The 12,919-nt window shown below is 50.8% G+C and overlaps 6 protein-coding genes across 6 annotated transcripts; 3 read left to right on the top strand and 3 right to left on the bottom strand.

Moving 5' to 3' along the window:
• The first annotated feature begins 186 nt into the window (after positions 1-186).
• eglD (putative endoglucanase) lies at positions 187-2,193 on the top strand. The gene is made up of 3 exons (XM_073689670.1): positions 187-276; positions 326-474; positions 588-2,193. The coding sequence occupies exon 3, from the start codon at positions 936-938 to the stop codon at positions 2,043-2,045; it is 1,110 nt and encodes a 369-aa protein (XP_073547997.1). The 5' UTR covers positions 187-276; positions 326-474; positions 588-935; the 3' UTR covers positions 2,046-2,193.
• Positions 2,194-2,810: 617 nt separating this feature from the next.
• Positions 2,811-4,187, bottom strand: BDV59DRAFT_177811 (alpha/beta fold hydrolase). The gene has a single exon (XM_073689671.1). It carries the CDS (start codon positions 3,672-3,674, stop codon positions 2,877-2,879), a length of 798 nt encoding a protein of 265 aa, XP_073547998.1. The 5' UTR covers positions 3,675-4,187; the 3' UTR covers positions 2,811-2,876.
• On the top strand, positions 3,892-7,403 carry BDV59DRAFT_28165 (putative UDP-glucose,sterol transferase). The gene is made up of 7 exons (XM_073696115.1): positions 3,892-4,247; positions 4,313-4,925; positions 4,982-5,218; positions 5,271-6,038; positions 6,095-6,872; positions 6,928-7,066; positions 7,117-7,403. Exons 1-7 carry the CDS (start codon positions 4,118-4,120, stop codon positions 7,338-7,340), a joined length of 2,889 nt encoding a protein of 962 aa, XP_073547999.1. The 5' UTR covers positions 3,892-4,117; the 3' UTR covers positions 7,341-7,403.
• Positions 7,404-7,465: 62 nt separating this feature from the next.
• BDV59DRAFT_201832 (glycoside hydrolase family 43 protein) lies at positions 7,466-8,518 on the bottom strand (the record flags this gene model as incomplete). The annotated part of the gene is made up of 2 exons (XM_073693902.1): positions 7,466-8,140; positions 8,207-8,518. The coding sequence occupies 2 exons, from the start codon at positions 8,516-8,518 to the stop codon at positions 7,466-7,468; spliced, it is 987 nt and encodes a 328-aa protein (XP_073548000.1).
• Positions 8,519-9,005: 487 nt separating this feature from the next.
• BDV59DRAFT_28258 (annexin) lies at positions 9,006-10,749 on the top strand. The gene has a single exon (XM_073696116.1). The coding sequence runs from the start codon at positions 9,245-9,247 to the stop codon at positions 10,697-10,699; it is 1,455 nt and encodes a 484-aa protein (XP_073548001.1). The 5' UTR covers positions 9,006-9,244; the 3' UTR covers positions 10,700-10,749.
• Positions 10,750-10,980: 231 nt separating this feature from the next.
• BDV59DRAFT_201834 (sugar porter family MFS transporter) lies at positions 10,981-12,734 on the bottom strand (the record flags this gene model as incomplete). Its single annotated transcript, XM_073693903.1, has 3 exons — positions 10,981-11,352; positions 11,412-12,122; positions 12,198-12,734. 3 exons carry the CDS (start codon positions 12,732-12,734, stop codon positions 10,981-10,983), a joined length of 1,620 nt encoding a protein of 539 aa, XP_073548002.1.
• Between the last annotated feature and the right edge of the window lie 185 nt (positions 12,735-12,919).

A 12,919-nucleotide genomic window follows, 5' to 3' on the forward strand; every position in this document is an offset into this window, starting at 1 on the left:
GAGACGAACCGACTAAAATCGTCTTGCAAAGCTAGCTAGATCATGGGAGCCTTTCTCGGGATCATACGGTGATAAAGAACACGGGATGAATCCTTACATGGTTAACTGTCGACAATGATGGGTTAGACCTGGCTCGGTTAAATAGGAATGGGGTTTTTCCCGTCTGCCCACTCAGGCTAGAGAGGACGATCCCCATCGCTGATCAGATCGGCCAATTTCATGCTTTAGATACCTGGCCAGATCATAGATTGCAATGTACATTATGATAGCTTAGAAGTGACGGCTTTGTTGGAATTGAAACCGGTGTTTGGGCTAATGTCCTTAGATGAAAATTTAATGAGCCGAGATGCTCGTCGTACCGCCACCAATATGCCCAGAGACTACCCAGAAAAATGAGCCATCTGACAGCTGAGACGAAATCTCCAGACAACACGGTGCCAAGGACGGTTTTTTGGCCCGAACAGGAAAGACTACGTCCGTCCTCCCCCAGCAGTCAGTGGCCGTCCAAGCTTCTCCTACAGGGGAGGGAGGAACAGAGCATTTGAACAGTTCGAAGTTAGCTAACAGCGCTTACTCGGAGTTTCCAGGCATCAGAGATGTGAATCTTCACCAATGGCGTCACAAGGAAGCGAATAGTGCCAAGCACAATAGATGAAGCTGATGGATGAACTAGTGTATAGATGAAACGTCCTTCTTGGCAGGGTTTCTTTCATCTAACAGGGCCCATCACTGATACTCATCTATGCCTTTGCCCGGTGATATAAAGACACCTACGTGCTAATCTATGCGATGAATTCTCTGTTTGCATTAAAGTCGGGATAGCTGTGCATTCCATTCCCTTTTGCTCCATTCGCTTCTGTTTTCTGTTCGATTTTTGCCATTACGCTCATTTCTGTCTTAGTTGACGCCAACATTCGTTATTTTTATTTCTCACAATGAGGACTTCCTTCGGATTGCTCGCTCTGGCAGCGGCTGCTAAGTTGGTCGATGCCCATGCTACTGTCTTCGCCGTCTGGATCAACGATGAAGACCAGGGGCTGGGAAACACGGCTGACGGCTACATTCGCTCTCCCCCAAACAATAACCCCGTCATGGATGTCACGTCCTCTGACATGACTTGCAATGTCAACGGCGACACCGCAGCTGCCAAAACCCTCCCTGTTAAAGCTGGCGATAAAGTCACCTTCGAGTGGCATCACAACAGCCGTGACTCCTCGGATGATATTATTGCATCTTCTCACTTGGGCCCCGTCATGGTCTACATGGCTCCTACTGAGAAGGGTTCCGCCGGTAACGGCTGGGTCAAGATTGCTGAGGATGGTTATACCGACGGTACCTGGGCTGTTGAAACTTTGATCGCGAACCGCGGGAAGCACTCTATCACTGTCCCCGATGTCCCTGCCGGCAACTATCTTTTCCGTCCCGAGATCATTGCCCTTCATGAGGGTAATCGTGAAGGCGGTGCCCAGTTTTACATGGAGTGCGTGCAGCTAGAAGTCACGTCGGACGGCTCTAACGCGCTCCCCGAGGGTGTCTCCATCCCTGGAGCCTATACTGCCACTGACCCCGGCATCCTTTTCGATATCTACAGCTCCTTCAATAGCTACCCTATCCCAGGCCCGGATGTCTGGGATGGTTCTTCTTCTGGCGCCAGCTCCGGATCTTCTGCCACCACAACCGCTTCCCCTGCTACTACATCCGCCGAAGCTCCCACTACGACTGCTGCCCCTTCTACCACTGAGGCCCCCGCAGCAACTACTGCTGCGCCCATTCAGACCAAGCCGGCGGAGACAACTAGTTCTTCGACGGTCGCTCCAGCCCCCAGTACTTTCCTTACTGCTGTGAAACCCACTGCTACCGCTGAGCCCGTTCCCTCTTCGGACGCCGGCTCTTGCAGCGCTTCACCCAGCACTGCTCCAGCCACCGGTTCAGTTAAGATCTATCAGCAGTGTGGTGGGATTAACTACTCTGGCAGTACGACGTGCGAGAGTGGTCTGACCTGCAAAAAATGGAACCCTTACTACCACCAGTGCATCGAGGCTTAAGTGTTCATGCCTTGGCATTCTATGTGAAAGCGAACGAGATGCGGATGAATAGATCGCAGTAGATGGCTTTCTCGGACTGGCGTATGCTCTGTATCAACTTATATATTCAATAGATCTACAAACAAGACTATTCTGATCATATTATGGCTCTGCTTACGCTATTTACAAAGTTTATTTTTAACGTAGGAAAACTGCAAATAGTAACTATGTTGTTAGAAAACAAGTACGCCTGCAAAGTGTCTACGGACGGATTCTTCTGCAACTAGATAGCCAAACAAGTTGAGGTTATCGGTCGCATTACCACTATTACCCCTCTCTTTTGTCGACTGTGTACACTGAATGCGATTCCAGTGTCGAACCGAAGTAAGCATCACTGATATGTTCGAAACGCACAGCCTCGTAGGCAGAGCATCCAACTACAGGAGTTATCATAAGCCATCCGATATGCTGGTGGCCCTAAAAGTCGTTGTTTCGCTCAAGGATTTTTCGAAAATCAGCTAAGTTCTGATTGCTATAGCCGGAATTTCTGGTGAACTAGAACCGTGGACGTTAAGACATTGCGTAAGAGCCGGTATAGGAGTAAGGTATTGGTCTATTTATAGCCGAATAATGTATATTGCAGCTGTAGATATCAAAATACCACGGGTGACGACGGATGTATCGATGGGATTAGCTCGTCAGCATGTGCGGAGGTATGTACCAATGCAATGCCATTTAGTAGACATAGTGCGCGTTAATACAGACTCATCATTTGAAACTACCTGTTTGATTGAAGTCCTGGCGAAATGCAAGAATGAAAGGATAAAGTTTGCTTCTATTTTATGATATAGTCTATTTCTTCAGAAAAGTAGTGATCCGTCTATACATCTCTGCTGGATTCGCGTACATGGGAAAATGGCCACTAAGGGGAATCTCAGCCAGTTCAACACCACTATCTGCCAATCTGGTCAAGTAAGACAGATTCCGATTTTGTTCGCCATACATAAACATCAACGGGCACCCGAGGCTGAGGAATCGGCCGAGTAGATCCTCAAAGTCTGACAACTGCACCATTGACTTGAAGATGGGTTCTACCGCATCAACGTGGACTTTGTATTTCAGGCCAGCCGCATATAATGCATTGGAAAATGACGGCGATTCCCGCGTGCGTTTTATGAAGTCGTCGAAGAACTCCTCCTGTGTGGTGCCAGGATGGGAAAAGATTTGCCGGCTGAGGAAGCAGTCTTCGGGCGCGAGATTGCCCTTGATGTTGATAAAACTCAGCACATGGTCCCTATGGGAGCTGGCAAACATCAAAGCAGTCAATCCCCCCATCGAGTGACCAATGAGATGAAACTTAGATATGCCATAGTGATCCAAGACTGCCTTCGCAGTGGAAACTAGAAAAGTAATGGTGGTTTTGGACGGATTGGTGGATTCGGACTGTCCACAGCCTGGAGCGTCATATGCGAGGAATGTATGGTTCTTGAATTGAGGAAGTAGGGTTATATCGTGAAGATCTTCTTTGCATGAGCCGAAGCCGTGGAGAAAAAAGATCGCGGGCTCGGAGCCTGGCCGGAAAAGGGTGGAGAGTCGAAGGTGGGTGTGATGCACATTGAGACCGATAGTCTCGTAGGTGGGAGGCTCCATTGTACTTAGCTCGATGTTTGTTTAAGACAAATATATCCTGTTAGAACATCCTGGTTTGGCCAACCGTGGCGTTTTTTGTATACCGCTAGCCACCGGCGAAAAGGATGCATGCCGATTAGGGCTTGGCGGGTCACATCGGCAACGGAGCGGCACACCGAACAACACGGCATCGACCCAGATTAAATGGGAGCTCAGGGCCTGCTGGGACCCGGAGATTCTATTGAAAGTTATGGCGGCGGCCGATGGGAGTGATCAGGAGACTGTCCGGTTATGAGAGGAAAGCTTATTCAATGCGTGACATCATCACTAAAGAACTACATCACCACAATGTATTCAGTGCAAATCATCACCTGAGAAGGACCTAGTAGTTCTTCTTGTACTATTCTAGTATATCCTGCGACGCTAATGCACGATCGGCGCCGAGAATCAGCCATCACTACGCCATGGCATCGCGTCACGATGGCATTGTCTCGGAGGATTGGCCGGAGGAAAGCCTCAGTCGCACCTCGTCCCTTCTACATGGCCGTGGATTGATCACAGACCAGGGATTAAACACGGGAGTGCGTGTTATGGGTGTGTATCCCATCTGCAGAATTCCCTTGGTGATTTTTCTGCCATGTGTCTGACACATTCTCTAGACGATGGCCGTCTCGATATCAACTTCCATAGGCGCAAGCCCTTCCTCGGAAAAGTCCAGAAACAACTGCAGAAATCATCACACGACCGCCGCCCATCGGCCATACAGGCTACAGAGGAAAAAGAGCATTTTCCACTCCGGCTGAACATTGTCATCCAAGTAGTAGGGTCTCATGGCGACGTCCAACCTTTCGTGGTTTTGGGAAAGGAACTGAAGAAACATGGCCATCGTGTGCGTCTCGCAACACATCTGGCATTCAGGGACTATATAAATGAACAAGGGCTGGAGTTCTTTAATATTGGTGGCGATCCTGCTGAGTTGATGGCCTTCATGGTGAAAAACCCTGGGCTGATGCCGGACATGCGGACTATTCGAAGCGGCGCGATCCAGCGTCGCCGACGAGATATGAAGGCAATATTTTCAGGCTGTTGGAGATCATGCTTCGAGACCGGAGATGGAACTGGGCTCCATCATATTCGCGATGATCCGTGGAGCGACACGGTAGATTATCGCGACCGTCCTTTCGTTGCGGACGCCATCATTGCGAACCCGCCGAGCTTTGCGCATATCAGCTGTGCGGAGAAGCTAGGGGTGCCTCTAAACATGATGTTTACGTAGGTATCTCCGGATGCCGACTTTGTTGCTTTGTTGCTGATGATTAACCTCACAGGATGCCTTGGACGGCAACACAGGCCGTTCCCCATCCTTTGGCGAATATACGATCGCATAATGCGAAGCCCTCTGCTGCGAATTTCGCATCATACGCCGTGGTAGAAATCATGATGTGGGAAGGTCTAGGTGATTTAATAAATCGGTTTCGCAAGAGAGAACTCGGGCTGGACCCGTTGGACGCCATTCGAGCACCCAGTATCGCACACCGGCTGCAGGTGCCTTTCACATATCTCTGGTATGATATTTGCAAACCATCAACATGTTATATACTCTGACCTCGTAAAAAGGTCCCCTGCTCTACTTCCAAAACCGAAGGACTGGGACGATAATATCGACGTATGCGGATTCCAGTTCTTCTCCTCGGGCACGGACTATAATCCTCCGGACGAACTCGACGCTTTCCTCAAAGCAGGATCACCGCCCATATATGTTGGATTTGGATCTATAGTGGTTGATAATGCCAACAAACTGACCGATATTGTCTTTGAGGCTATCCGGCAGAGTGGACAGCGGGCCGTGGTGTCGAAAGGCTGGGGAAACATTGGAGCAGGAGAGGCGGAGATTCCAGACAACATTCTTTTGATTGGCAAGTGTCCACACGATTGGTTATTCAAGCATGTGTCGTGTGTCATTCACCATGGTGGTGCTGGAACTACCGCAGCGGGGTTACTCGCAGGACGTCCGACGATAGTGATCCCATTCTTTGGTGACCAGCCCTTCTGGGGATCAATTGTGGCTCGGGCAGGCGCTGGACCGCTACCCATTCCATACAAACAGTTATCTGTCGATAAGCTGACAAAGGCGATCAAGACGGCATTGGAACCTGAGACGTTGGAGAAGGCCGGGGAAATCGGTGCAGAGATGCGCACAGAAAACGGTACCAAAAACGCCGTATCTAGCTTTCACCAACATCTGGATATAGATAGTTTGAGATGTTCGCTCTGTCCCAATCGGCCTGCTGTCTGGTTTATCCAGCATTCTCATATTAAGTTGAGCGCCTTTGCTGCAACGGTACTGGTGGAAACCGGGCTCTTGAAACCGCACAATGTCGTACGGTACGCGCTGTTAAGCCGGAACTTCAATATAGTAACTTTCACTAATCTAGTCGCAGATACCGTTCACAGGAATACGACACGACGCGAGATCCCAAGGGACCATTATCTGCTGGTGCCGAAGTGCTTTATGGAATAGTGACAGACTTCATTGGTGGAATTGCGGGGCTTCCTCACGAAATGGCAGAAGCCGTTTCATGGAGACATAGTCATCACTATCATGATGTCCATCATCACAGACGCCCCCATCTGGGTCATCGACCTGGAGATCATCCTGCGGGCTGCCCCTGTACGATAGAGAATACTGGACGAGGACAGACGTCCATGGACACAACCTTGAGAGGCGATGAAGATCTCCCAACTCAGGATGAAGAGAATATCCACCGCTGGGAACAAGAGATTCAACAAGGTCATCACGAGGAAGGTTCTTCATCGGAGGAGGGGGAATCAGGGTCAGACACCAGCTATCAGTCCGCAGAAGACCGATTATCGAATTCCGATCACAATTCCAATCACACATCATCAGACACTGCCGTGGATGATCTTGAGCAACATGACCCACATGACCCCAATGGTGAAGAACTCAATTTGGAGAAGACGATATCTAAACGTCTATCCAAGGATCTCACTGACACGCAAGTTATATTGTCGGAAACCGGCTACCATGCGTCAAAGTTTGGAAAACAAGTCCTCAATTGGATGTTACTTCTGCCCACAGACCTGACACTCAGCCTGTCGAAGGGGTTCCATAACGCGCCAAAGCTCTATCATGATACAACAGTTCTAGCTACCCCAAAGGTGCGGGGAGTCCGCAGTGGCTTCAGAGCTGCTGGAACGGCAAGTGTACTCATCTACGATTTACGGGATCACCGACATCTAATGCACTCATTAGGAGTTCACACAAAGCTTTTACCATGGCATCACCGGGCTTGTTACACAGCCTGCTCGTGGGTACTCGGAAACTGGGCCAAAAGGTTTCGTGAAAGGGATGGGAAAGGGGGTAGGTGGGATTTTCTTAAAGCCCGCGGGAGGTACGTTGATGCACGCTTCTGAATACTTATGTAAAGCTCTGACGATCTAGGCCTTTGGGGTCTGGCTGGTTATCCCTTGAGTGGGATACACAAGAGCCTTCGGAATTCAATCTCAAAGTCGAAGACCAAGGAGATCCTTCGATCTCGACTTGTACAGGGGGTCGAGGAGATGTGTATGGCCACGACAGAAGAACGAGCAGAGATTATCCGACGGTGGCATCAACTTCAGAAACACCAACAAGCCAGCAATGGTGGGAGTGGTAATGCAGGCTGACGTATTTGCTTCGAGCCTCTGTATATGCCTAATCTAACAGGTATTCATGCCTATGTACGTAGATTTCATGTCCCCATGAACTTGAATAATCACAACCCGCGAGCATTCACCGGAGACAGTGTTCACTAAGCCAGCGTGATCTTGCCGTCGGCAAGTTTAATATTCGCAGCCCATGTGCCTCTACCATCCTGGGTATCCTTGCCATTATTGAACGCATGAAAGAGAATTGCGGCCCCGTCCTCACGGAAATCTGCTCCTCCAGGCCCTCCCAACGGACCGGCTGTGCTCATATCCCCAGAGGACAAAAGAGGCGCACCTGGGTCGGTAGACTTTGTCCACGGTCCTGTTATCGAAGATGCAGTGGCCCAGCTCATGTCATAATACATGGTGTTGAACATGTTAGATGAAAATGACAGATAATATACACCATCACGGTGGACAAGACTGGGGGCTTCAACGAGAGGACCATCAGCATTCCCACGGTCGATGAGCTGAATAGGATCTCCGGTTGGGGTGACAGCATCCGCTTCCATCCTCTGTAGCATGATGGGAGTTGGGTGCATGTCGTCTCCTGTATTGAGGCTGTTCCCATCCACCTTGTACACGATATACCTGGTACCATCATCGTCCAAAAACGCAGAGGCATCAATGGCACCGCCTTGCTCCAGCGGACAGGAAATCACATTTGCTTCGGGCTTATAGGGACCCTTCACAGATTGAGAGGTTGCAGCGCCCACGCAGTGCTTAGAGGGGTCATCGCGGGCTGTGGCAGAGAAGTACATGACGAATGTGCCGTCGTTCTATCCATCCGAATAAGACAAGATCAGCATCTGCAGTGAGATTCGTATCGTTTGTCTCATCCCTACCAGTTGAATGACGTCTGGCGCCCAGATATCTGGATGCTCTTTCTCATCCACCCAATCTGGAAACGGACCAGGCAAAGCATCCACCCCATCCAAAAGAACCCAGCTGTTGAAGTCAGATGAATGTGCGACCTGCGCATTGATGGTGCCATTGCTTGTGGCGAACGCGTAGTATCCATCATCTGTCGATATTACGGCAGGATCAGGGAAGTCAATGTCCAAAACATTCCAGGGCTCTGCCGCGGTAGCCGGTCCCAATAGCAAGTAGAGGGCAATTGATATAACAAAGACATATGTTTTGACCGTTGAGGACATTGTGAACTCGTGTTTGGTATATGGAATTGTACAAATATTGACCGCTCAAGGGAGGTATACATAACGTACTCTGTAGATTCCCCTGGCCCTCATCCTGAAACCCTGCACAGCCATGCTGACATTCTGATGGATACCATTGTTAGAACTTGTGGGGTTGAGCGATCATTACCACGAACGAGAACCCAAAGGGGGCTAGATGCCCTAATGAGTCCATGGCCCTTGTTAACCGTGCGACAGGAAGTGGACATGATGCGAAATATCGAGCAACGAGTGACCGTTTTAGATTGCTATGCTTAATGCCCATCCCCTGAATGGATTCCTGCATGCATATCGATGCGAGACTCTATTCCAAATCTATTGCGCGACTTGCCAAGCCCTAACTCCGCCCCTGACACCGAGAAATAGTGTTCTCCACTGCAAACTCTGGACACTAAAACACTGGAGACGATCAGGCTGAGCCCAAGGCTGAGCGTCGTCATTACTGGTCACCTATTCGTATTCTGCACCGCCACAGCAGTCTCCCAGCCCTTTGCCTTCCTTCAACCAGATCGCGAGCTCAGTCATGTCCAATGATGACCGAACTGGTACGACCAGAAGGACTTGGCAACCGCCGATTTTCACCGATACATGTTTATTAGGAATCGATGACCCCGCATGGCTAACCACCTTACCTCTCTCTACTTTCTATCCCTCAGAGACTTATCTTCCTAACTTCAAGCGACCGGCATGTCTTACCAGCCGAATAATAGCTATGGTGCCCCGCCGCCACAGCAGCAGCAGTATGCCTACGGACAGCCATATCCTCCGCATTCTCAGGGGGGGTATCAACAGCAACCTCCAGTAGGTCAGCATGTCCCTCCGCAAGGTTATCCCCCTCAGCAGCCTGTCCCGGGCCAGTACCAGCAATATCCTCCGCCGCAGTCGATGCCGCCGCCGCAGCAGCACGGACAATCCTGGGCTCCTCCACCTGGACAGTATCCTCCCCAGAATCAGTATGCCCCTCCCCCGCAGCAGGGCCAATATCCTCCTCAGGGCCAGTACCCTCCACCCCAAGGCCAATACCCGCCGCCGCAAGGACAATATCCCCCGTCGGGTCAATATCCCCCTCAAGGCCAGTACCCTCCGCAGGGCCAGTATCCTCCACCAAACCAATATGGACAATACCCCCCACCCATGCAAGGTGCTCCCAACTACCCGCCGCAACACATCGTCCCGGCGCCCCCGTCGCTTGGTTACGACCCGGACCAACGTGCTCCTGGTGACGCATCAAAGGAGGCCGATGCACTGCGCAAGGCAATGAAAGGATTTGGCACGGATGAGACCGCTCTGATCAAGATCTTGAGCCAGCCCGATCCGCTCCAGATGGCTCTGATCCGACACACGTACACGGATAGGATCGGGCGTAATCTGGAAAAGGACATTAAGTCAGAAGTCTCCGGCACGCTAGAAGACCTGCTCCTGGCGCTAGCTCTTGGACCTCTCGGCCACGATGTGCGCCACTTGAAAGAATCTATGGCTGGATTAGGAACTGACGAGACCGCATTGAATGATGTGTTGATCGGACGATCGAACGCCGACCTGCGTGCCATCAAGTATGCCTACGTCAGCAAGTACCAGAAGCCGCTGCTGTCGGACATAAAAAGCGATCTCTCGGGTAAAACAGAGAAGTTTTTCGAGATGCTCCTGAACGCGACGCGCCCGGAACCCGGCACCTACTTCGACCCGCAATCTGTCGACGCTGACGTGCGTGAAATCCACCAAGCGACGCAGGCAAAGGCAGGCACCGATGAGATCGGTGTCAGTGCAGTGTTCCTCAACGCACCCGACGCGAAGCTTACGGCTATCAGTCAGGCTTTCGAGGCCCGCTACCACAAGAGTCTTGAAAAAGTCCTCCGGGATGAATTTTCCGGCCATCTGAAGGCTGTCTTCCTTGCGATGCTCGAGCATGCGAAGGATCCCGTACTGTACCATGCAGGCAAATTAGCAGAGTGTGTCCCGGCGAATGGCTCGGTGAACCAAAAACGCTTGGTTTACTGGATGGCGCATCTGCACTGGAACCGCCCGTATAGAGACGCGGTAAAGGCCCGACTACAGGGAGAACTGAAGATTGACTTGGCGTCCCGGATCCTGCGGTTGATACCCCCCGGCGACGTACAGAAAGGTCTCTTGGCCTTGTGGTGATGACTGACAAGTGTTGGGCGACATGTACAGATATGATGCAATGGCTCTAGACGATAATTTCCCTGGAGAGGTCGTATTTTCCTGTGTTCGTTTGGTTTTTTTAATCCTGTTGCGGGTAGTACAATATGCCACGGTAATGTGAGGCCTCATCACTTAGATGGGTCTTTTGCAATCTATTTGCTGTATCCACAATTCTATCAAACAAGTAAACCAAATGCGTTATATCAAGCGTATGTCCATGACCTCTCGTAAAGGCCCCAAGCCTATATACAATCCGATATCTATACCTCGCCATCGCGGTTCTCGACGTGCTCCTGCGGCTCTGCCTTGTCGAAATTACCCTCCTTGATCTCAAACCGGAACCTCTCCTCGTCTTCCTTCAGCTGAGCCTTCAGCTTGGCGTTTGCCCGCCAGATCGGCTTCTGCTGGAATAGCTGGTCGACAACCTCGAGCGGGATACCGCTTGTCTCGGGAATGAGGAAGAAGGCGAAGAAAAAGGCGAAGAAGGACAGGGATGCAAAGAAAAAGTACACGCCATAGTGCATCTTGGCAAACATCTGCTCCGTGAACCGAGAGACGAGGAAGTTAAAGAGCCAGTTGCTGGCAGTTGTGCAAGCCTGGGCCAGAGATCGGAAGTTGGGATCAAAGAACTCCTACGTCGCCGTTAGTGTTGGCGAAACTAGTGTATCTTGCAGAGGGTATCGTCACTTACCGAGTTGATAACCCACGGCGTGCCGTTCCAGGTCGGTGTGTATACCGCAGTCCAAAGATAGAAGAAAAAGATAGCCGCGATACCACCTCCGTTCAAATGGTCAGTGGGATGGGCTTCCGGCTCTGCGATGTAAATGTAGGCACCGATAATCCACATGCAAACCGACCCACAGACGGCACCTCCAAGTAACAGGTTTCGTCTGCCCAACTGGTCGACAAGGAAAAGCAACCAGATAATGGTCATAACGGCTTTTACGACTCCGAAGAATCCTGTCATCAGGTTCACGGTGTCGGGAGCAACACCAATACTCTTGAAAATGGTCGGGGAATAGTAGTTGATAGCATTGATTCCTGACCCATTCTGCCAGAAGAAAAGCATGCATCCCAAAAACAAGCGGTATACGAGTGTGGGTCGGGCAGCAGCAGCTTGGAATGGCTTCCAGAAGCCAAGTCCAACTGTGGCCTTTTGTTCCTCAAGGGCCTGGTCGATTGCTGCAACTTCCTCGGTGATGTAGATGTCGGCTGGGTCCAATTGACGAATCCAGCAGAGGTTTGCCATCGCCTTCTCCCGACGTCCCTTGAAGAACAGCCAACGGGGTGATTCTCTCATCCAGATAGCTCCGATAAACAGCAGCCCAGATGGGATCATCTGTACGGCAAACGGGATGATCCATTGCTCGTGACTCGGAGTCATGGTTTTTTCGACGCCATACTAAGTAGCCAGTCGCGGTTAGTCTTCTCCGTTGCTGTTCCAATGTCTGTTCGATCATCCAATTGCACCACTCACATTGATAAAAAATCCAACTAATCCACCAATTTGCCATCCGAGCTCATACAGGCCGACCAGGCGTCCACGGATGGCAGGGGGTGCCAGCTCCGAGAGGTAGATTGGGATGATATTGGACGCAATGCCCGTTCCAAGTCCGGAAAGCACTCGGCCAGCATACATGATGCCTAACCCTCGAGAACCTGTAGTACCCAGCTGCAGGCCTGAACCAAAGGTGAAGACCGCAGACGCGAGGACTAAACCCCATTTGCGTCCCCAGTAGAAGCCAACGCCATATGTAAGAAGAGCACCAAAGAAAGCTCCAGCAATGAAAAGAGACACAATATTCTCACTGATCAAATCAACTTTCTCGTCCGTCATCTCGTCGAGTCCGAGCTCGCCCATGAATGACTTCAACGTGATCGTTGTCCCAATGAAAGCGCTGGTGTAACCGATCATGTTGGAGCCACATGATGCAATGAGAGCTAGGGCATAAACGCGCCAGTTGTACACGGATTTTGGCGTAGGCCGGTCTTCGACGACACTAAGGACACCCATGGCTGCTGGGTAGACAGCTAGCTGGGGGGCAGTATAGGAAAAGTGCCAGAAGGAGTAGAGAAGAGTGTCCCCAAGGACTGCGAGTTCGGAGTAAAGGGGAAAGAAAATCTGTCATCCGGAGAGCAGAAGTCGGGGCTGGGGTTCTAAGTAATAACTTTCCACCACGTTTCTGCAAAGACTCCGGT

Source organism: Aspergillus ambiguus (assembly GCF_047715705.1).
Source record: "Aspergillus ambiguus strain CBS 117.58 unplaced genomic scaffold BDV59scaffold_15, whole genome shotgun sequence".
Lineage (NCBI taxonomy): Eukaryota > Fungi > Ascomycota > Eurotiomycetes > Eurotiales > Aspergillaceae > Aspergillus > Aspergillus ambiguus.